The sequence below is a fragment of the Cebidichthys violaceus genome, unplaced genomic scaffold (assembly GCF_023349555.1).
Source record: "Cebidichthys violaceus isolate CVI_PGR_0920_01 unplaced genomic scaffold, fCebVio1.0.p SCAF_78, whole genome shotgun sequence".
Taxonomy (NCBI): domain Eukaryota; kingdom Metazoa; phylum Chordata; class Actinopteri; order Perciformes; family Stichaeidae; genus Cebidichthys; species Cebidichthys violaceus.
In genome coordinates, this window is record NW_027176962.1 from 362,185 (window position 1) to 385,000 (window position 22,816).

At 42.0% G+C, this 22,816-nt stretch overlaps 1 protein-coding gene across 1 annotated transcript in view; it reads right to left on the minus strand.

The window, feature by feature from the left end:
* Nucleotides 1-149: 149 nt before the first annotated feature.
* Nucleotides 150-22,816, minus strand: part of ezrb (ezrin b) — a 27,388-nt gene continuing 4,721 nt past the window's right edge. Inside the window, exons 2-13 of the mRNA XM_068737371.1 lie at nucleotides 21,285-21,368; nucleotides 14,986-15,081; nucleotides 12,822-13,096; nucleotides 11,858-11,941; nucleotides 11,587-11,733; nucleotides 8,580-8,676; nucleotides 7,909-8,072; nucleotides 5,885-6,015; nucleotides 4,659-4,819; nucleotides 3,245-3,337; nucleotides 2,747-2,986; nucleotides 150-2,446 (exon numbers count right to left, since the gene is read on the minus strand). Coding sequence (XP_068593472.1) covers nucleotides 2,282-2,446; nucleotides 2,747-2,986; nucleotides 3,245-3,337; nucleotides 4,659-4,819; nucleotides 5,885-6,015; nucleotides 7,909-8,072; nucleotides 8,580-8,676; nucleotides 11,587-11,733; nucleotides 11,858-11,941; nucleotides 12,822-13,096; nucleotides 14,986-15,081; nucleotides 21,285-21,368 — 1,737 coding nt within the window. The 3' untranslated portion in view covers nucleotides 150-2,281. The remainder of the gene's footprint in view (nucleotides 2,447-2,746; nucleotides 2,987-3,244; nucleotides 3,338-4,658; nucleotides 4,820-5,884; nucleotides 6,016-7,908; nucleotides 8,073-8,579; nucleotides 8,677-11,586; nucleotides 11,734-11,857; nucleotides 11,942-12,821; nucleotides 13,097-14,985; nucleotides 15,082-21,284; nucleotides 21,369-22,816) is intronic.

The following is a 22,816-nucleotide window of genomic DNA, read 5'->3' on the forward strand; positions in this document are numbered from 1 at the left end:
AGTCATAGTAAAGCATGTCTAAAAATATGTTTTAATTCACAGAATACGAAAAAGTCCTAAAGTCATACTATACCATGTTGAAAAAAAGATATTGGACACAAACACATCTGTTTACATCATACAGAGTACAAAGTAAGAACACACTGATGTATAATCATAGATTTGTCTTTATTGCCAATATATGTTGAACACCTCATTATAAAATCCTGTTCATATACAAAGGCCAGCAGAGCTGAGTGTTTCCATTACAGTGTCAGTAGATGCTACTCTAGTCCACGTCCAGAGAGAGGACAGCGAGACGTTGGTGCGGTGCTGTCAGGGTCAGTCCATTGTGACCAAGCTGCAAAATAAAAGCTCTTTGAAACATTCAAACCTCAAACCCCCCCATTAGGTGTCACACCAAAAGAACTGAAGCTGGGCTGACAAACATACGGCATGGGGGCCACAACCAGCCTTCCAAAGGGTCCAATCCGACCCACAGTATGACTCTGAAAAATGAAATAAATTATGTCTCTGCAATTTTCACACTTTACAATAAAATGCACTGCTATTCCCATTTGTCCACGTGGTCGTGCTGTCCTAATGGGAGTAGCAGGCGCTATGCTGGAAACCCTATTATAGATCCCACGCACTGACGACATGAAACACCGCCAAGCGGAGGCTACAGCAGGAGCCCCGGGTGACAAATGTCTTTGTCAGAAAGAGAAACCAGAGTGTCTGGTTCTCAAAGAGAAATGGAAGTTTCTATTTCTTCATACAGGTAAATGGGAGGCCATTGTGCTTGGTGTCGTTTCACAGCACTTTTCAGTGCTATTCGGCACCACTATCAGACTCACCACAGCGGGAAAAAAAAATACAAGAACTTGCCAGGACCACTGAGAACAGAGAAGACATGTTGTGAATAGTTGGCAGTTTTCAGAAAAATGGCAGTCAGTCTTTTAGTCAGAGCCCAGGTATCGGTGAGACGAGCCGTTTTGTGAATGGATTTCTCATTAATAGGGGACGTTTTCATAACGTACTTGCACCTTTTTACACAAAAAAGAAAAGAGAAATTTGGAGATATTGTTATTTGTAGGATATTATGCAATGGTTTTACTGGTCCAGCCCACTGGAGATCAAAGTGTGCTCTATGTGGCCCATGAATGAGTTGGACACCCCTGAACTAAAAGGCTTCCATATATTTAGTGACTTATCACCATGGCTACGAAGTGAAAACAAACTGTCTGGCACTGATTCCTGCAGAGGGACAGCCAGAGAGAAGGTCCACTTAGAAGGCTAAAAGCACACAACACATGTCCGTCTCTCACTCAACAGCGACAGGACGCAGAGAAATTAAATATATCAAAACTAGGTGTCCCAGTCAACACAGGGACTTTGAGGATAAAGACAATCCTCAGCATGCTGTGAACTGCACTGAAAAAAAAAAAAAAAGCTAATCAAAAGTACCTAGATTGATAACAATCTCATTTTAACTGATTTAATGACATGCAGCTGGATATTTCCTAAAGTAAAAAATAATAATAATTTACAGTTAAATCTTTTTAATTTAGTGATCTAAAGGAAAACGTGTAGAACATAAGACGGCTATTATTTTGGTGAATATATAAAATCTTTGAAACATTAAATGTTTTTATTACCATTAGTAGATAGCAAAAATATACAAACCAAGATGAAATACCCCTTTTCAATGTCCCATATACAGCATAAATATCAAACTAGGGATGATTTTAAACTACTGTATAGCAATATTAAACATAAATGGAAGTGTTCAAATATAATGTAAAACAAAAACAAAGTGTTTTATACTGTGTTCCCCCTTTCTGAGTGGTCGCTATGAACGACAAACTGTCCTTTTCCTCCGACACGACGAACGACAGACATCAAAAAGAAGCGAGGCTTTGATTAGATATCGTATGTGCACATGTAATAATAATAATAATAAAATTAGGCTAGTCCCACTACTTCATCACACTTCTGGATAAAAACAATAATGATTTGGTTTGAATTTGATCAAATGACACACAATCAAATACACAAATAAGATCTGAAACACTAAGAAGAGAAAGGTTTTGGCACGAAGTTTTCTTCGAGGGATTCGCAAAGCTCTGCACGCTCCAAACAGGAGTGTCTCTCTCTCTGTAAGTGATGCTCATACTGCTTATCTGCAACTGATGCGTGTCATACATGAGTCTAAGCGTGTTATTTGTGTGTGTGTCCATGTGTGACGGGCCGAGATGTAGTGACCATTCAGAAAGGGTGAGGGGCTTCTTTTTAATTTTATTTATAAGGCCTCAAACTCATCGATCCTCTGCTTGGTGTTGCCTGATCTGATCTGTCGCAGGGTCTTGTATTTGTCTCGGCCGGCCCGGACGTTGTCACTGTGAAGAAGGTCATTCTGGGTATTCTTGGATTCATCACGCGCCTGAGCCAGCTCTGAGGTCAGGGCCTGTGGGGGGGCAGAAAAGGAGAGGAGGCATGAGATGAAACCCCCAAAACAAACCCAACTATTAATACAACTATAGCATAAAAAAATTAAATAAAAATCACACAATAGTGTAACTGTGTGTATCACTGCCTCATTCGCTGCTCCCTACACAACAGGCATTGGACAGACTTGGCTGCACAGTGAAAGGTATCCGTCACATCACAGTAAAATACATTGAATAATGTATCTGTACCTTTTGGATGATTGACTGTGTGAGGTGTTATTTTAATTATCTCTTGCAGATCGCACTGCCCCCCTCACCTTCAGCTGTTTCTGGACGCGCTCGTTCTTCTCGGCCTCGGTCAGGCGGTCCTCCTCGTGGCGGTGGTCATTGATGCCTTCGGTCTGCAGGTCGGCGCTGTTTGTGCTGGCGTTCTCTTCGCTGTCGCTGTTGTCGTCCAGGGGCTCGTACATGGGGGGAGGTGGCGGCGGGGGGGGCGCCGTCATCACCATGTGCAGCTCCTCCTTGGTCTTTATCAGATCGTCCTGGGCCTCCCTGGCCTGGAAAGAAGAAAATGGAACACAAGGAGAGTCAGTTTACTCTTCTTTGTCTCTGAATGTGGTAGAAAATCTGATTTATTTTCAAGTTTGAACACAAACACAAACATCATTTCCCTCCCAGTTTTAGCAGGTTAGAGAACAGAGAAAAGAGTCTGAACAAATCTAATTCCAGTGCTTGTATAATGTACTGTACTCGTCTGCTGCTAATGCTCTTCAGCATATCGTACACTGCAGGTTGCCCTCGGTTTAAGCTCTCACCCTGAGCTGCCATGAGTTGGCCTCCTCCTCCTTGCGTCTCTTGGCCTCCTCCAGCAGGCTGATCTTGGCCGTGTGCTCTGCCAGCTCTGCAGCCTGATACAAAACAACAGCAGACACACTTATGCAAGAGTCAAGACTTTAATACGTGGATGAAGACATATCATCTCTATTCAAATCAGGTAGTGTCATTGAGATCAAGATCTCTTTCGCAATAGAGACCTCAGTACAGCAAAAAGAAAACCAAGCAGATAAAACAAAAGCACATCATGTGTTGAAATATAGCATTTATGTTTGTTTCATGTATTGACGTTTAAGTCACCTTCTTCAATCACGATTAACTCGCTCAAGCTTAGAGTCGAACTTTGCCACATTTTGCTTTTATCAATACGACAATTTTTTTTCAACTTTTAAACATCTTTTTAACATCTTAAAACAAGCATCAAGTCCTATTGCCACTCTAAGTTACTGGAAACAAGCAAAACTACATATTTCCTAAAGATTAGTGTCATCTGCATAGAGATTTCGGTCATTCAAGACTGTGACTTACAGAGATTTGATTTGAACAGCTCCATGTAAAAAGGGTGAAAACAACATTTATTGGCTGAGCTAAAAATCCCTGTCCACAACAATTAACAGTGTCTTGATTAAAAACAAAAAAAATGACACTTTAAATATGATGCAATCACCTAAACTTCAAAAGCATTTAGAGCTCTCAGTGCCATCATAAAAAGGGAACTCAATAGTAGAAAAAAACAGAAACCTTTGAGCAGGAATGAACTAACTGGAGGCTCAGTATTAAACAGCACACCTTAATTGTAAAGTACTGAACAGATCCCAGCCTGCAGTGGAGCGCTTGGCCGTGAAACTGTTGTGTTGAAGATGTTCAGCTGAAGTGAAGTTACATGCTGTCAAACATTCTCAAAACACAATTCCTTTTACTGCACAAGCGTCTTATTAGGGTTTAAGTATAAAGGGTGTTGCAGCGGGTGTCTGCGCTGCAACACAGCTGTGAATGTGGAGAAGGAACCACAGCTTCACTGTCCAGGCTGTTCAAGTGGAAGAGGGAGCACACGGTCCTGTGGGTGGTCCACAGACCAGCGGCTTGGGGTGAGAGGGGGCGGTTAGTCTGAAGTAACGGGGTGTGGTCCAGCTACAAAGTGGTTTTGTCTGGAGCTACAGTAGGCAGGCACCACCCTGCAATGTGCCTGGTACAGACCTGGACAAAATACTAGCTGAATATAGTAAGACGTTGTTTTTTTTAATGTATCTGATCTTGTAAACTAGATGCTAAATTTCACGATTTTGTTGATGGACATTTGAGGCATATCTTCAAGCTATATCTATGGCCGTAGAGTATTTGCAACCTGGTTGAAAGACTCAAAAGAATTGCACACATTTGTCTAAAAATACTGACCAGCTGCTCCTGACCCTTCTGCTGGTCCTCAGCATGGCGGGCAAGCTCCTCTTTAGCCAGCAGAGCAGCCTGGCGCTCGGCCTCCAGACGAGCTGCCTCGTCCTCGGCTCTCCTTCGCTCCTGCTCCAGCATGATAGCTCTCTGGACCTGGTCCTGCAGATCTACCATAAACAAACGGAAGAGATGTGAGACAAAGCTCACAGTTACAGTACTAGCCCTTCAAGGACAGCTAGTCCATGAGATACTCCAACTACAATGCCTTTAAAACAAGAACTTCTTCTTCGTTCGGTGTTTTTCACGATGGGAATCGCCAACTATGGAAGCTCCAATGACACCACGTCTGTCAGTGACGTGACATCCCTGTCAGGAGGGATGTGATGGTGAAACACCTCACTAAGTTATCAAAGAACCAGGGGTTACGTTAAGTGACCCAAAGTCTTTTTCTCGCTTCATTTTAAAAGGCTACGGGTGGCATTATTCAATATTATGAAATACTTTTTAAAGACCGGTTTCTAGCACATTGTTCGTAAATCTTCACAGATCGCAAATTTATGGTTTCATTTTTAAAAAGAGGCTCAATGATACTTTTACTTTTTCAGTCATGGATACAATAATGTGTAAGTAAGAGTGTTTCTAATGTCGAAACACAGATTAAATAAAATCATAATGTGCAAAACGCAAATTCAACCCAATTTCATCCTTCTACTGAGGGGTACTCCCGGTCCTAACATGGAGATACTGTAGCGAACAGAAGATAGAGAGACGAGTTTCTGTTCCTGCTCAGGCTGTGAAACCACAATCAGCTGGAATTCTAAATATTTAAAAACAAACACTGCAAATCATTTGGCACTAATTTATGAGCAGGAAACGTATTAATCATTACTAGAGAGGAAGCCCCGGAGTCACTTAATGATATTATTAGCCTGATGGCTTACTGTGCAGCATGTCATTTTGTCAACAATAAAACGCTGCCAATGGTTTGGTTCCGCATGAACACACACACATTCTAACTATTTTCACGCACGCACGCACGCACGCACGCACGCACGCACGCACACACACACACACACACACACACACACACACACACACACACACACACACACACACACACACACACACACACACACACACACACACACACACACACACACACACACACACTTTCTATTCTAAATGGTGACGTGATCTATGGGCCCCGCCCCCCCCCCCCTCCCCCCCCTCACCTTTCTCCGCCTTCTTGGTCTTCTCCTCAAACTGGTAGAGCCTCATCATCAGATCCTGCTTCTCTCGCTCCATCTGCTCCTTCTCTCTCTCGATGGTCTCTCTCTTCTTCTTCTCTTTCTCCAGCTGGGCCCTGAAGATAAGACACAGCCGTCGTGACCTGACATGCTTGATGCACAGTTACGGCTGACAAACAACAGTCGGTGAGCACACGCACACACGCACACGCACACACACACACACACACACACACACACACACACACACACACAGATTCACCACGATTGCACAAGCTGTTCTATTCTTCTTACAACTGTTCAAGAACATAAATAAATCTCATTCATCCATCACGGTCACATACAGTATACTAAACTTAATGTAAATATAATTCAAACCACATGATGACTGTTTTCAGACGAGGCCTTGAAATGGCTTAAATAAGCAAGATGGGAATGCATTCATCAATACCAGGGACTCTTTAAAAAGGTTTTTTTAACTGTTGAAATAAGCAATTAAATGGTTTGATCTATAAAATGTTAGAAAATAGAGCAAAACAGCTTCATGGATCTTCAATTTACTGGGAGAGAAAACTAGAAAGAAATCGACCGTATTCTGGTGGGAAGTTTGTCGAAAGCGGCAAATGACAAACATTCTCAGTCATTTATGTTTCCAATTAATTGTTTAGTCTATTAGACATCAAACCAAAGATAATACAATGTGAGGGTTAGGGTTAGAAATATTAGCAGCTTTCCCATAATTGATTTATAACAGCAATATGTCAATTTGTTGTACTTGTACGTATATTGATATCGACAGTAGATTTATTTTTAAAAATCGGTGTAAAAGTTTTAATGTAAACTATGAAAGGTAAAATATTTCTGTTGGAGGGCCAGATTTGCCTCATTGTCCTATTTGTACTCCAGCTTTATCATGAATCACTAAATAACTTTGCTGCACTAACAGCCTGACATCTCCCTGAGGGTTTAATTATGTTTAAATCAATTAAGAGACTAGTAACCATGTAGTAACTGTGTTTGGCCATCAGCCCAGCCTCTGTCATCCTGTGAGCTCCTGTGTGTGAACCCTAACTCAGTCTGCTGGTGACCTAATGGTTCACCCGCTGGTATTTACTGTTGTCTCCCGGCGTTACATCACCGTGTTTGAACAGCTGGACGGGACAGACAGCGTGCCGACAGCTGTAGCTGAGAGCAGGGTCAACATCCATCCGCTCTTAGTTCAGACAATACAGGAAGCACATTTCCCATACTTGAAAAGGGAATGGTGGGTTATTGCCCGATGAATGGAGGTTTCCCTTTACATGTTGAATTGTGAAAAGTATCTGCCACTGGTAAAGCTGGTTCAGACACAATAGAACAAGGTTCACCGCTGGTCTTTATCTACTTCATGGAGCACCATCTTTGTTTCGGTTTTATACTATAAACGGAATGTTTTTGTGTTTGGACAGAACAAGACGTCACCTTGGGCTGTGGGAAAGCTCGACAGGCAGTTAATCACTATTATCTGACTTTTTATAACCCAAACGATGAAAAGATTAATCAAGAAAACAATTAGCAAATTAATCAATAATGAAGATAAGTGTACACACGTACACACGTGTACACACACACACACACACACACACACACACACTTTTACGTAAGACTGAAATAAAGATCAATTCAATTTCGCAATATGATAAATGTTTGCACTAAATGTTCCAACTGTTAGTTGTCTTAGAATCAATAATTTGACGAGAGGTATTTGTAGAATCAGAATATAATATAAGCTGAAATTCTATAAACAATAATACTGAATTACTGCTCATTCTGTGTTAAATAAATTCAAAGGTTTTAGCTAAAGAAGAAAAGAAAGTGGCTAAATTCATAACCTAACAGAAGGTGTTCATGTATTTTGAATAGTGTTTGGGAGAGTTTCACTTGTATCATAGTGGAAAAGTTGATTTTGGAAGAAGTTTAACAATATCCACGTATCACATGAATGTAAAGATTCCTAGTTGTCTGCGTACTTCTCCATCTGTTTCTGTTGCTTCTCCTCTCGGGCCTGGGCCTTCATCTGCTGCACCTCGATCGTGTCTGGCTTGCGGCGACGCATGTACAGCTCGTGGTTGCCCATGCACAGCTGCAGGATGCGCTTGTTTATCCTCAATCTTGCTGCATAAAACACAAAGTCCTGGAGAAGAAGAAACAGACAGGAAGGAATAAGACAAGATAGGAAAAGTGAACAAACAGCTGCCTGTTTATTGTGCTTTACTGATAAAAAAAAAAAAGGACTCTAGTAGTGGCTCTGAGCAAGATGCAGGGAAACTTTTAAAACAGATCCCCGCTACAAACAGTAGAGACTGCTCCACTAATGGTAAAAGGTAAAATAGATACGGTTTATAACACTATTTTTGTGAGTCCTTGGGATCCTTCACTAATAGCTTTGCCTGCAAAGCAGCCCCGGCTATTCTGTGTGCTAGATCAGACTGAGGATACGTCTAATGGTTTTTCCTCTCCGCTACAGAGAAACATGATGCCACAGGTGAGAAGGTAAGCAGAGAGCTTAAGTACAGACGCACACTGCAACTTAAGAGGCTGAAAGCTTCGGTTTATCCAAAGAGAAACAAGAATTCTTAAACTGGAGGTGATCGTGACGGAGACTTTTCAGGGAAGTGTTTTCAGGTATTAAATTACTCACCGGAGATTTCTTGTCAATGGGTTTGATGATGAACTTCTTATCGTTGAAGGAAATGTTTCTGATCTCACTCCAGGGGAAGCCGATCTTTGGGGTCAATCTGAGGACGTGACCACATGTACACAAACGTTACACTGGGATACTGAAGTGCTGTATGGCCACAATGCAATTATGATGTAAACCCATGTAGTTTTCTTTTGATCCATTTTGACTAACAACAACAAAAATAAACAGACATTATTTGCAATGGCACAATTAAGATTTTCATAGCTATGTGGGCGTCTTACAACTGTACATAATTGGCAAAAAGCTTTGGTGTATTTGTAAGGCAATTTTTTTTTCCCGGTTGACAAATATTGCAAATGTTACAAAATATCTTACTTAAGGCAAAAAAAAAATAGATTAATGCTTTGGCTTCTCAAATGAAATTATTTGCTGCATTTCTTTTTCATATAGGACAAATTTAATAACTGTTTGCCGGTCAAAACAAGCACTTTTTTTTATTTTATTTTTTTTTAACTAAATTAAATCGATCATGAAAATAATAATTAGTTGTAGCTTTCTTTATTATAGTAACACATATAGTTAAATCCTCATACTGTGGTCTTTGATAACACTGTATCCAGTGTTCCAGTATGGGGGATGAATCTGGGGTGTGGCCTTCCGTTCTATTGTGCCAAACAAACTGAACGGATGCCAATCTTATTCAGCACAATACAAAGTAGCACAGTAAACATTGACGAGCCGATAGTGTTGTAATCTAGGAAGGCAGCCATCCACCTCATAGCGAAACTCTGCTGTGAAACCGCACTGCCTAAACAGGAATGTCTCTCACTTACTGACCCTGACACATGCTTATGGAATTGAGAGAACAATGTGGAAGTTATCTCAGCGATTGAATATTTCTATCAGTTATTGAGCCATGCTTTATCAATGGACTCGTTTCTTTGTAGTGACGTTTCAGTTTGCAGTGATTTAGGAAAGGAAAGACGCTGAGGTTCGTCATACTAATGTATGAGAATACACCCGTAAGGAATATTAACATTTGATAGCAACAGTTATTGGTACCAGTATGTAAAAAAAAAAAAAAAAAAACATGAGTAATAAAAAGCTGAGTTGTCATAAGTGAATTGTAATTTTTTTAAAAGGATAACTAAAAACTATACTAAGTTTAGTCAAAAAAAATAAATCCTCTCAGAGAAGCTAAAATTACAAACTAAAGAACTACAAAAACTGAAGATTAATCGATAATCAAAAATAGTTGATGTGTGCCAGTGTGTCAAAAAAAAGCTTGAATAAAGTTCAGATACTTTTGCAGCCTGATATCTGACCAAATGTTACTACTGAGTAAGGGTCAAATAAAAAAAGAAAAATATTATTAATTACTAATTTGTATTCATTATATTCATTTTAAAACCAGTTGTTCAATGTAAATTCATTAGATGAAGTGAGTCCGATATAAACCTCTAAAAAGACTCCGTCCTATAAAATGAGCAGCGCTGTGGTTCGTAGAGCAGGAGAGCCTAAGGAGTTAAACCAGCACCGGACATGCGCCTGAGCAAAAGCCTCGGCTGCACTGCTGCATTGTGGGCCGGCTGCCCTCATTGGAGAGACAAGCGTTGTAAGGTTAGCCTCACATTCTTAAGTGCCGCACAGCTTGAAAAACCAGTCGGCGTAGCCATGGTTGCAGCAGAGGGCACCGCGGAGGAGAGGCATGTCTTTGCTGATCCCAGGGAGCACATAAAGAGACAGACTCCCACAGGGACACAAGGACCCGGGGCAGGGCTTCACAATGGGTTTTCTTTTGCTCTTGTTGCAGGTTTCTTACCACAGTTAAGACACAATTAGTATCTAAATGAGAGATGAACTTTAACACAGACGCAGTTACAGTAATGAAATCATTTAGACTGCTTGAGTCGACACGAGACAAAGAATTCGCCGGTAAAGGTTCACAATTAAGAGACCCGACGCGCTGAACTTTGTCACTACCCCCGTCAACCAACCGTCTCGATGCATTTCTTCCACTAGGGCACACAAAGCAGACCGGACTGCTTTCAATAGACCGGCTGGCATGGAAGTTGACACAGTGCGGATAGTTTAATATGGAAAAAGCTACAATACTGGCGGTGAGTGTAGCTGGAAGGACTTCTAGCACAGGGTTAGTGAGTGAAAGGCCCCTGGGACGAAGTGCTCCTTCAGCACACTTCACTCCAGTGACCCCAGAGACAAGGCCCCCCGGCCACCAGGAGATCTCAGGACTCATTTCACCGAATAAGAGGGCGATTACCTCCCAAGCTGTCTTGCCCTATTAAACCAGAGTCTGGCAACACCCTTTCACAGATGACAAAAAGAAGGTTTCCCTTTAAAACAATGCCAAACAAAGAGTCACCATTACAAACAAAATTCAAAAGAGGAATATTTACTGTTCTGTGGGTAAACAGAAATGGGTGGCGATAAAGAAAGGAAAGGATAAGAAAGGATTTCCTATAAATCATTGTCACTATAAATAACACGTAAAGTGTGCTTTGTGCTTCAAAGGGGTGTGAACAAATGACGTATATAATCTATATTTTTATATATATATATATATATATATATATATATATATATAGATTTATGAGACAATGACGCACACACAATTATATGCAGCATAGACACACATTCTAAACCGTATTATGTGATTTGTGTTGAGAAACCTCAAGATAAAAAAAACAAAAAAACGATTTCAGCTCAAATCTGCAAATCTTGGATTTAATTAATAAAGACAGCTAAAAGCAAACTGCCTCGTCTTTGGAGATACTCCTCCCAAAAGACTGTATTCATTTGGCATTCCTTGTTATTTCTGTCATCCTGTCTGCAGAGGAACAGGAATAGTGATTAAGCACAGACATGGACCTGGCTCAGCCAGTTTAGCTCCGTCTCACAGAGCTGCAGCTTCTGTACCAGCAGGCAGAGACAGACAGGGACAGACACTAACAGCAGGGACGGTTTCAAAAAATACGGCGCTTACTTGTCGTCCTTCTCATAAATGTTGAGTCCCAGGGCATCCACTCCCAGCCACAGCTCTGTTCCTTTCTTGTTCTTGATGTCAAAGTAGTTAACTCCGTACATTTCCAGGTCTTGGGCGATCTTCAGGTACTCCAGCATAGCGTCCTCCCTGCAGGAATCAACAGGAAGTTGTTCTTTCATGTATTCTTATTAACTCAGTGAATGAGATTATACAAAAAAAAACCACACACACACACACACACACACACACACACACACACACACACACTCACTTCAACATCCCGCGGTGCTCCTCGTGCCACACCTGAATCCTCTCCTCCCACTGCTCCCTGGATAACTTGTGCTGCTCCTGAACTCTGCAGAAAGAGAGAAGAAAGCCGCAAAAGATCAGCCACAAACACACAGAGACCAATAACAGACACAATAATGACATCTTTGGCTTTGGTTTGATACATAAAAATCATGTGCTCCATTACAATGCAAGCATTGGATTGTGCAAAGTCCAACTGTGTTTTGCTTGCGTGTGTTTTCCTTCACTGTGACTTGCAGCGCTTGAGATTGAGAGGAAAGTCACAGCAGGGTGTGTTCTGCTGGCATTCCAGCAGTGCACAACAACTTGTGCACCTCCGAACACCCGCATAACCCTCTCTAACAGCCCATAAAACCCATTTTATTCTCGTTTTACTTTCATTACACACCTCTCAAATGAACAGAACATCCGTTTTATTTAGATTACGGTAATAATTCTTCAAAATCATTGCATGTTCCTGAGAGCCGATACAATTGCACACCGACACACCCACCCAAATCTTTGTAGCCTGTTCCATAATTGATGATGGGATAAAGCTTTGATCTATGCTCTGGTGCAACCAATGAGACACTCCCATATCTTACATATCTTACATATCTTACATTTCAGCATGTTTGTATTTAGGTGTGCATCCCTTGAAAGGGCTGATTTATGAACGGGCACGAGGAAAAAGATGGACCGCAAACACCCACACAAATGATTCAAATGTTTTAGACTGATAATTATCTTTAAAAATCACAAAACTTAATTTGCTTGTTTGTTATTTTGGCTTCCAGGGGAGAGATGGTGACTGTTGTAAGTTGTTTTTTTTTAGTTTCTTCTTCCTCTGATAAGTCAAATGTATCACTACATAACGATCTAGGCGTTACTGCAACAACAAAAGAAAAAGCTTGATTCACTGTTCTGGACCTACTGGCCTATCTCACCTGTGTGGCAGCAGGCGTTCAGACAGCAGGTATCCCGGCTGGTGGACTTCTTTGTTGTAGTCTCCGAACTTGGCCTGAACAGAGTAGGAGGCGAGCAGCACGGCTGTCTCCGGCGGACAGTAAACCTCGTCGCTCAGGATGCCCTCCTTCACCTGCAGGAAGAAAAGCTTCTGGGTGATGTCCTGGATCAGCTCCTCGGACACATCCTCTGGGTAGAACTTGGCCCGAAACTTGAACTGCAGCGGGTTCTCCTTCTTGACGTCCTGGGACGACACCTGGAGAAGAGTTACAACATAGTTCACATACAGTGTCATGCGAGCGTTAAAGGAATAGTTGGACATTTTGCGAAACAGGTTAATTGTTTCTTGCCAATGATTGTTTGTACGGTAAACACAAAGCTGCAGCTAGCTTAGCTCAGAATAAAGACTGGAAACTGGTAGCATGGCTCTGTCCAGATGTAACAACCCCCCCCCCCCCTCCAGTACCTCTAAAGCTCACCAATTAACACGTTATAACCGGCGGGGGTTGTGTACAGGGGGGTTATTTGCGCTGCCTGTGGCGTCGACTTTCCGCTTGTTGCTCTGCAGCTGGTCCTAAACAGAACCAGGCCAGCTGTCCGTCACACAGACGTGACTTTGGCATCAATCTTCTCATCCAACTCTTGGCAAGACAACAACCAGCTGTAAAAGCTGGATTGAGATTGTACTTGTAAATTTAAAAACGGGTAAATATCAAGACTTTGAGAGCCAGGATGTGATCATCTGGGAGTCATGATGGTTTAAAAATCTGTTTTTAATAGTATGAATCATAAGTAAGTATAAATCATGTCTTTTTCAAACCTGTAAACTGTCAGCGACATAAACATAAATAAACGGTGTGTTAATGTTTCATTGATTCGGAAAACAGCTTACAGTTCCATGGGTGCCCTGTCCTTACAGAGAAGGGGATCTACCACTCTCATGCAGTGGAAATACATTTAAATAACTCCCACAGCTACAGTACATGTTTACACAATTTGCCTCTTCCTCTAATTTCAAAACAGGAACCGAGCGGTCTTGATGGAGGGGAATGAGGCCGGGAATATTCCAGTTTCAGCGCGGCATTGTGCTGATGAGCTGCAGCGCAGCGTCAGCACACAGCGTACTGCTGCCGACCGAGGCCAGCGTCTCTCTCTCTCTCTCTCTCTCTCTCTCTCTCTCTCTCTCTCTCTCTCTCTCTCTCTCTCTCTCTCTCTCTCTCTCTCTCTCTCTCTCTCTCTCTCTCTCTCTCTCTCTCTCTCTCTCTCTCTCTCTCTCTCTCGTTTATGATTATCAATTGCAAACAGGCAGCTTTTGAAGTTTCCCTAGATCAGTTAAGTAAAGTCAGTAAAATCAGCTTTTCTTCAACAGACCATTAACGCAGAACTAACCGGTCTTTAAAAAAAGGCTGCAGGGGTTGGTAGATCCTACAGAAACTGTGATACAAAAACAATCTTAAACATCTGGAGTTCTGCTTATTTGCAGACATGACTTCATTCCTCTGGTTGATTTGCTTTTTGCATAACAAATTTAACGCGCTAGATTGCGAGCAGCTCAGGAGGAACGGTCAGCGAAGGTACAGTAGGCTGTGTTGACTCGGGGACAACAGAGAAGAACCAAAGCAGTTCTGGTTCACAAAGAGTTCACGCTGCTGTCAAATAGTCCACCTTCAGCAGATCTCGTGCGGTGGTCTGAACCCCCCCCCCCCCCCAGAGAAGAAAGAAAGCAGACAAAATAAGCTGCCATGTCGGTAGTGGAGCCCCATGAGAGCACTGTGAACATATATATATATACGTAGTGTAATACGGTGGCTACTGATTGACTGAAAAGCAAACACTGGAGCTCAAAGAAAGAATGCATTCTCTATTGTTTATACAATTTGAGAGAGAGACGGATCCTGAGTGAAATGATATGTAAGAAATGATACAACTTATATTGTGAAATAACTAGCATGAGAATATAAAGAACATAGTGTGTTCTTATTCTTTATAGTATTCACAATTATAATCTTAAGACTCCAAACCCTAATAACCTAAATCTTAATAATTCAAGCATTTGAAAATAGGAGGATTATTATTATTATGAGACAAAATCAAAAAAAAAAAAAAAAAAGAAAAATGCATTTTTTTTTTAAAGATGGATCTTACCTTTTTGTCCAGTTTTAGCCAAGTGTAGTAACCTTTGCCGTCCATATACTGAAGTCCAAAGTACCAGACTTCACGCAAGCCAACGGTTTTCACCACCTGCACAGAGAAAAGGAACGACGGAGTCTTAAAATATAGCAGCAACAAATGACTATGGTCACTATAAATGAATCTACAGATTTCTTTTTGTTGTTGTTGTTGTTGTTGTTGTTGTTGTTGTTGATGATGATGAATCCATTAATCGTGTATAAAATGGAAACAGTGCCGATCACAACTTCCAAAAGCCCAAGGTGGCGTCTTCAAATGTCTTGTTTTACCTCAGATTAATATGATATATGAGAAAGAGTTGCAGTAAATCCTTTTTTATTAATGCAAAAAATTGTATCACCTTCTTCACAGATTGAGGGAGATCTAATGAGTTCTAATTTACGATCATCAACTAAGTAACGACGTTACTCCAAAGAATTCTCAAACGTCTCTTTACGATGACGATGGATCCGGAGCAGCCAACGCAAAGAGATCGCACCTCAGAAATCAATCACGTCATTTTTCCAATCAATGTAAATGAATCACTGATGGTTTCTTTCCAGCACTGCGAGGAGTTCTGAAAAGGCCTTTGAAGGCTTTACAGACGCTGGCAGGTCCCGACGAATCCAACCTTAAGGTGACATACTCAGGTACCGGCCTAATCTGCTGATAGTATTACACATTCCCAGGCCTGGAGGATGGACTTGGCTACGGTAAGGAAACATCAAACTACTGCCAGGAAAAAATAAAAGTACGCTCTAAAAATACTACGTGTTTTTGTTGTCTGAAGCAATTTGGCAAATATACGCTTCTGGAAAGGGGAATGGACTCGACCAATCCTTGTCGTACTGGTGTTCTATTGTGAGAGACAGAAAACGAGTAAATCCTGACACAACTGTTGAACTGGAACTTACATAAACAATAATCAAAAATAGTGCAGATTAACTTTCTGTCAATCGATTTATCACTTCAGCTTTAACTGGAACCAATAATGAGTCTTTTGATGCAATATCAAAAGCTACATTAGGCTAATCCAGTGAGCCAACATATTATTTACAACAAAATTAAGATTTTTTTTTTTCAGCGACACTAAACACTGAATTGAGAGCGCTTCCTCGACTTTGCTCACACGTCTCTCTCTGGCTGTTGCAACACGCCACAGCACACGTTTCACAAAGTGGTCCTATTGTTTGACCGGCGAGGAGGAGTGATACTGTATAACGAGGGCGTGCTGCACGACCGACATCCTGCCTCTGACTCAAAGAAGACGTCTAAACGGGCAGATTATGAGCCTGGTTTTATTTTTCAACCGCACTGGAAACACATGGAGGAATGTTTTGGGGATTAGCAATTTGAAGATTTTTTTTTTTTTTTTTTTTTTTGTGCAGCTGAGGCACAAAAAAGTGAAAAAGCAGTTATAGTTCTGGAAGAATCACTTGCGCTGCGGAAGGAGTTACTATTTTCCACCGGGGGAAAAAAAAAAGGCCTTTTTATGGCCTTCAGAGTGGCAGAGCAATTTTCCAACGGCACGTGTTGAATGTTTTTGTGTGCCGGGGCCCATTTTTTTTTTTTAATTCATCGCTGCCAAATTCCCCACCCAGTCACCAGGTGAGGTGTTAAGTTGCCTGGGTGAAGTTTGAATCAACACGTTGGCACTCCGGCCAAGCCCATTCCCAAACGATAAGCTGCAGCCGAGGTTCAAATTCAAATCAAACTGCCATCTTTTAGCAGCCGACAACGGGGCAGCCCAACCTGTGGGAGTGTAAATAACTGGCTTTCGCTCAGAGAACTGATGGATTGTATTTAGCGCGACAACAACAACGAGCCCTGGAAGGCGGCCTGAAATGAGAGAGGCTGCATCTCACCTGTAATGAAACTCAGAAGGCCTCAGGAAAACAATCAGCCCTTTCATGCTGGCTTTGCTACCGTTCAGACACCTAAGTGAGCCGCTCTCTCGGGGGGACAAGCTACCGTAGAGCAGCTCGGTTCAACCTCTGCACCAGACAGGGAGGTGACAATTTGAACCTTTAGCAACATTGTACTTCACTTTGACGAACAGATAAACTGGCTTTAATGGCATGCGGTACATGTTATGAACACCTGCTGGCAAAGGATACCGAAAATAGTACAGTTCATTAGAGGAGGATTAAATCTGAATCTGGGGACGCGGGTTTAGTAAAGTGACATCGCAGCGGGTTGCTTTGGCAGGCTGCCTCGAACTTTAATGAGTTGCTAGGTCGCTTCTGTGTCGGACGAGAGCTCTGAACGCCTCAGATATTCATTCAGAGCAAGATCAGCGTGAGGCTCCTAAGTTGAATTTCACTAGTAGTTTTGATTATGTTGTATCATCTGCTTTGAGCTAGTGTTGGGAAGTTATACGTAGATAGAGCTAATACATTCTTAGTCGACTAACATTCATACCATTTTATCGCCAAATCTGTAAAAATTGTGGTTTCTACACAAAGAATCAGACAAAAGCGCCACTTTAAATCCTTGTGTTTACCAGAAATGCGCTTATAACTTTTGGGAAATTAGCATAAAAGATGACTAATCGGCTAAAGAAATCTTAAGAGTAAGAGGAGGCAGCCCTTCAAAATCGATGAAAAGTTTAACCAATTAAAAACGATTCATTTATTTTAGTTTTTCATAAGATCGATGCTTACCCATTATGAGTTTATGAGTTGACGAGCGTCCTACTAGCTGGCAGTGGAGACGGTGTTTAATGGTGCTGAATGAAACTGATGAAACAATCTTATTTTTACTTTAGAGAACATATTTAAGACTTTTAATAACTTCCAAGACCTTTTTTTTTTTTTAAAGGAAACTGCTAATTAAATGCTTTTCACCCGACAAAACTGTGGACAGTTGCTTGCAAATTATCTTTGCGATTGTATCCATCCTTGTAAAAAAAATAAATCCACTGATATGTACAAAATCTAGGAGCCACACTCCTTCTACCAGCTCTTATAAGTAGAAGCACAAGGCTACTTCATTCTGGCAATGATTTTAAAAAAAACTGTAAACTCAGTGAAACATTTGAAATATGGTCGAAGTAGTCGTAGTAACAGTAGTAGTCGTAGTAACAGTAGTAGTCGTAGTAACAGTAGTAGTAACAGTAACCACCCACTTTAGACTCGTTTTAGGTTGAAGGAGCAAAAGTGCAGCGCCACACAGGAACAGGTATCATGACTTCAGTCTGCCGTCTCGTCTTACAGCGATCTGACGGACAGTGAAAGTGTCTCTGCCTGCTTTACGGGAGCTCGGGCCCTGTGGTGAGAGAGAGGAATGCCGCCGGGCTGAAACAGCATTACTCACTGCATCCTCCGGGCTGGCTAACGTGGAGTCTCCAGTGACTTGAGAGGGGAAGGGAGGCCTACACCCAGTCAGACCCCCAAAACGGAGACCAGCACAAAAAAGGGTGAATCGGTGTGTTCCGTAGCGGTGAAGAGGCAGCGGGTCTATTGCTGTCAGACCACAACGTTCATTGTGACCGAATAGGAAAGGGACTTGGGAGTTTTTCCCCAAAGGGTTTAATATCTAAGAATAGTTCTGCTGTGACGCTACAGCACAGAACAAAAGCCACCATGCACAGATGTTCCCTCTCTTGATTTTGGAACAGCTTTGCAACCATTTCCGAGCGCTCCTTTGACATGTGGGTTGGGTGTATAAGCGAAATAGTTTCATATTTTGCTCCTGGCACCTGTCGGCCGACGTCGCCGTTGAGCGTCTGAAAATGTTGCCATGTTTTCAGCTGTTCAACATCAACCCTTCCTTCTGCTTTTAACCAGTTCTCAAGATCCGACGCTGAAAGAACCCACATGAACACAGGGGCGGGCGTCTGGAGATCGGGTCCGATCATGGCAACCGCACCGAGGACGGACGTAGCTAACCAGTAAATCTACCGTGAACCGTGACTGCTGGGATTCTTTTCTAATTGAGGCTCAAGTCGAAATGGAAACGAGCGGCAGCGAACTGTCATATGGAAGTGAAACTGTGCGAGGGTGTGGAGGGGAGTGGCAGAAGTTTCTCTTTAAGAGCAGCATGACAGGGAGACTAAGGCTATGACCAGAGCAGACCACACGGGCCAGACCAGGCCTCACACTCGCCCTGGAAATGAGCTCACTGCCGTTACTCAGCAGTTCCACAAAACCTGTCTAAAACCAATGCGAGTGGCGCTGAGTTTAAAACTAAAATCAGGCTGCTGGCGGACTAAATGTCAGTCAAATTGAACTTTAGGCTCCGCGAACGGCTGCTCAGGCTTTAGACGAGGTGTGACGCCTCGTAGACAAACCACTACGTTGTATCCTTGCGCTAAAATAGTGCGCTGAGCTGACTCTGACACCATCACAGGGAGTGAGTGATAATCTGTGGCACGCCCCACTAACAGCCATTCTAACAAGTAGGCGGGGGAATCCACCAACACCTACAACGGGGAGATGTCAAAGGCCTCAGCTATGCCTTCCTAGAACAATACTACACATTGAGAGCTTTTAAATTAGAGGCCATGCTGGTTTATTTGTTTAAGTGTCAGAAGCGCTGACTTGGTTTAAAACTAGCCATCAGACAGCCATTAACAAGCCGTTATTCTAAATATGAATATGGCCGTTATTCTAGTCGACCTTTTAGGGATTGTATGCTTAACAAGACTGTATTGAAATGTTTTTTATTACTAAAAAAAAAACCCTGACATGCAGCCACAATGCACGCAGTCGGCTACACTTGCTATTGAAAAAACGAGTTATACAAGGAAGTGGCTAAAACAATGCCTTTCCTTCCGCGGTGCTGTCGTTCGGCCTCAGAGGAGCTCACACTAATGACATGCCGTCTACATTTGGGTTTCGCTTCACAATACAATTTTGACAACGAGAGGAAACGAGCAAATTAAAAGAAAGTTCCTCGCTTAACAATATTACTAGTGGCCAGTAACAGTAGCCACAAGGGTCATAAAAAGATATTACCACTTTTATTACATTCGTGGTAACGGACAAACATGAATTAACTGACTCTGTTCAACATTCAATACACACCTGATGAAAGCGCCAACGATCAATTTGAGGGCAAATGATGTCATTCATTTATAAAAGTAAAATGTGTTCCAAAGTTAGTATTTTCAGATGAATAAGACATTATTCTAAATAATAATAACATGAAAATGTGAGTGAGAGTTTCTAAAAAAAAAAAAGGTGCCATACATCATAATGTATAGTTTCCGTTATTGTGGCCACACCTTTTACTCTCACCCTCACTATTGAACCACATTCAAGGATTTGAATCAATTTCTGCATTTTACTACTGTATTTTATTTCTTAAACTGCACTGCACTGTTTTTAGCTTTTTAGTGTTTTAATGACTGATTTTAATGTTTCTTAATTGTTTTTAAATCTCCTTTCTTTTGCATTATGTTTTGATGCTTTTAATGGTTTTATGTGAAGCACTTTGAATTGCCTTGTTGTTGAAATGTGCTATACAAATAAACTTGCCTTGCCTTGCCAATATTGCTATTAATCGTTACTTTAACAAACGTCTCAAGTCCTCTTTGTTCACTTCTGTTAAGCTGCGATTCCTCCCCATAGTAAACCATTCATAATAATCCCCTGAAGCTCAGCGGGAAGACGGAGACGGATAAGGATACCTGAAGCCAAAAGCTCCTGTAATCTCGTCTGTAGCAGATAACTTGTCAGACCGAGACGTAATGAATGGAAAGAGCTTTGGAGGGATGATAACGAGGGCAGACGCTTTCTCCTCTCCTAACACCGACCTCTGTTCGTGACCTCGATCCAGTTAGTCAGACGATGAAGGTTGTAGAAGTTTGGAACAACATTATAGAAACAGCAGAAGTGGAAATATAAAGGATGTAAAACACACATGTACAAATAAGTTGAGAAACTTTGAATAGATAATAATATTACCAACATTTGGGAAATTTGCTTTCCTTGCTGAGAGTTAAATGAGAAGCTAGATACCACTGCTATGTCTGCATTACATCATTATTGTGATGGGTTAGCTTAGCTTAGCATAAAGACTGGAAACAGAGGTAAACAGCTAGCCCGTCTCTGTCCAAAAGGTAACTAGATCCACCGATCAGCACTTCTAAAGCTCACAGATTAACACAATATATCTTGTTTGTTCAATCCGCCCCAAAAATATTTCTCAAAAATATCAGGTAACTGATGAAACGACTACGAAATAGTCCTGCACATAACCCGATGAACCCATTCCCAGGTGAGTACTGATGCTAGAGGGGGGCAACACAGAACGGATATTTTGCACTGTACCTGGTCAAACAGCTGCTTGCCGGTGGTGCTGGGCTGGATGGCAAACTCCAGCTCAGCGTCCATGGTGGTGACGCGAACATTGACCTGTGGAAAAACATGAGGGAACGGTTCAAAAGCTGAGCAGAGCAACAGAGAGGTTCTCACAGGTAAGAGCTTATATGTGGTGAAGCAGGGAACACTGCTTTGGTGTGTGTGTGTGTGTGTGTGTGTGTGTGTGTGTGTGTGTGTGTGTGTGTGTGTGTGTGTGTGTGTGTGTGTGTGTGTGTGTGTGTGTGTGTGTGTGTTTGGTTGGGGGGGGTGTATTTGCAGAGTAAACACATGGGCTCTGTGTTTATCTCTGCTTTCTCAGAGCCAGACTGATTGAATGGGAATTTTGCTTCGAAATCAGGAGGTGTTTTTGGGAGGAATATTCACAGTGATACTTCTCTAACTTTGGGTTTTAAAAGGAACATACCAGTGCTATGAAAAGCCATTTGTAAAGCTAACTTCCCTTATAAGTGATCAAGCTAGAAAAGAGGCGCCGTGGATGTAGATCAGGATGTCTAGACTGAAGAGAGGAGGGCTGAAATAAGGTGGTCAGTCACTCCCCATTCACAGAAAAAAAAAAAAAAAATTCTCTGGTTAATGATCGATCAGAGTGGCCTGTGTGTACAGATGGACCATCAGATGGACCATAGATGGACCACGTTTCAGTGGTCCATCTAACTGAAACCTGCTTCATGAGCGGACAATTGAATGTCCACTTACAGGGATCCACCCCAGTGATTGATGAGCGATTTCAAACCCATTACAAATAGAAATGAAGTCAACCGTGACGTCAACCGTGACCCAAAATGGAGGGAAACAATCATTTGTATTGTAAGTTTGATTCGTAATCAGCAAATGGCATTTTCTATTTCACACACAAAAGGGCCATGCTACAGTGCACAAATATTTACAATAGCTGCTTTGAGGTAACGCACACACGGACTCTCACCTCTGTGGGCACAATGTCAAATGTCTCTGGTGTATTTGCGGGGGTTTATGGAACGACCCTCAAAAAGTGTTGACTGAACTTATTAATGCTCAGTGACAAGGACACAAAGGTTAGTGTAGAGAGAGAGAGAGAGAGAGAGAGAGAGAGAGAGAGAGAGAGAGAGAGAGACTCTGCTAACAGAGCCTCTCCAGTGACATCTTTCATCTGCAGCCCATTGTGAGCAGCGCTGAACAAATTCAATGACGCCCACTGGAAAAGAGGGACGTCTGGTCTCCGGCGGTGACTAGTCCAGTGATTCAGAGCTCCACCGATTCCTGGGGAAGCTAGAGCGACTAACTGACGAGGCTTAAATCCAACAGAGAGGCCAAATCCAATCACAGCATCGGATGGAAAGCGCCTCGCCACAGCGCTGTCCAGGATATTGTAAGAACACAGTAGTCTAGACAGTGGATTTTCAAGGATGCCTCATTTTTTTTTTTTTTTTTTTTCACCCGTGTGTGTGTGTGTGTGTGTGTGTGTGTGTGTGTGTGTGTGTGTGTGTGTGTGTGTGTGTGTG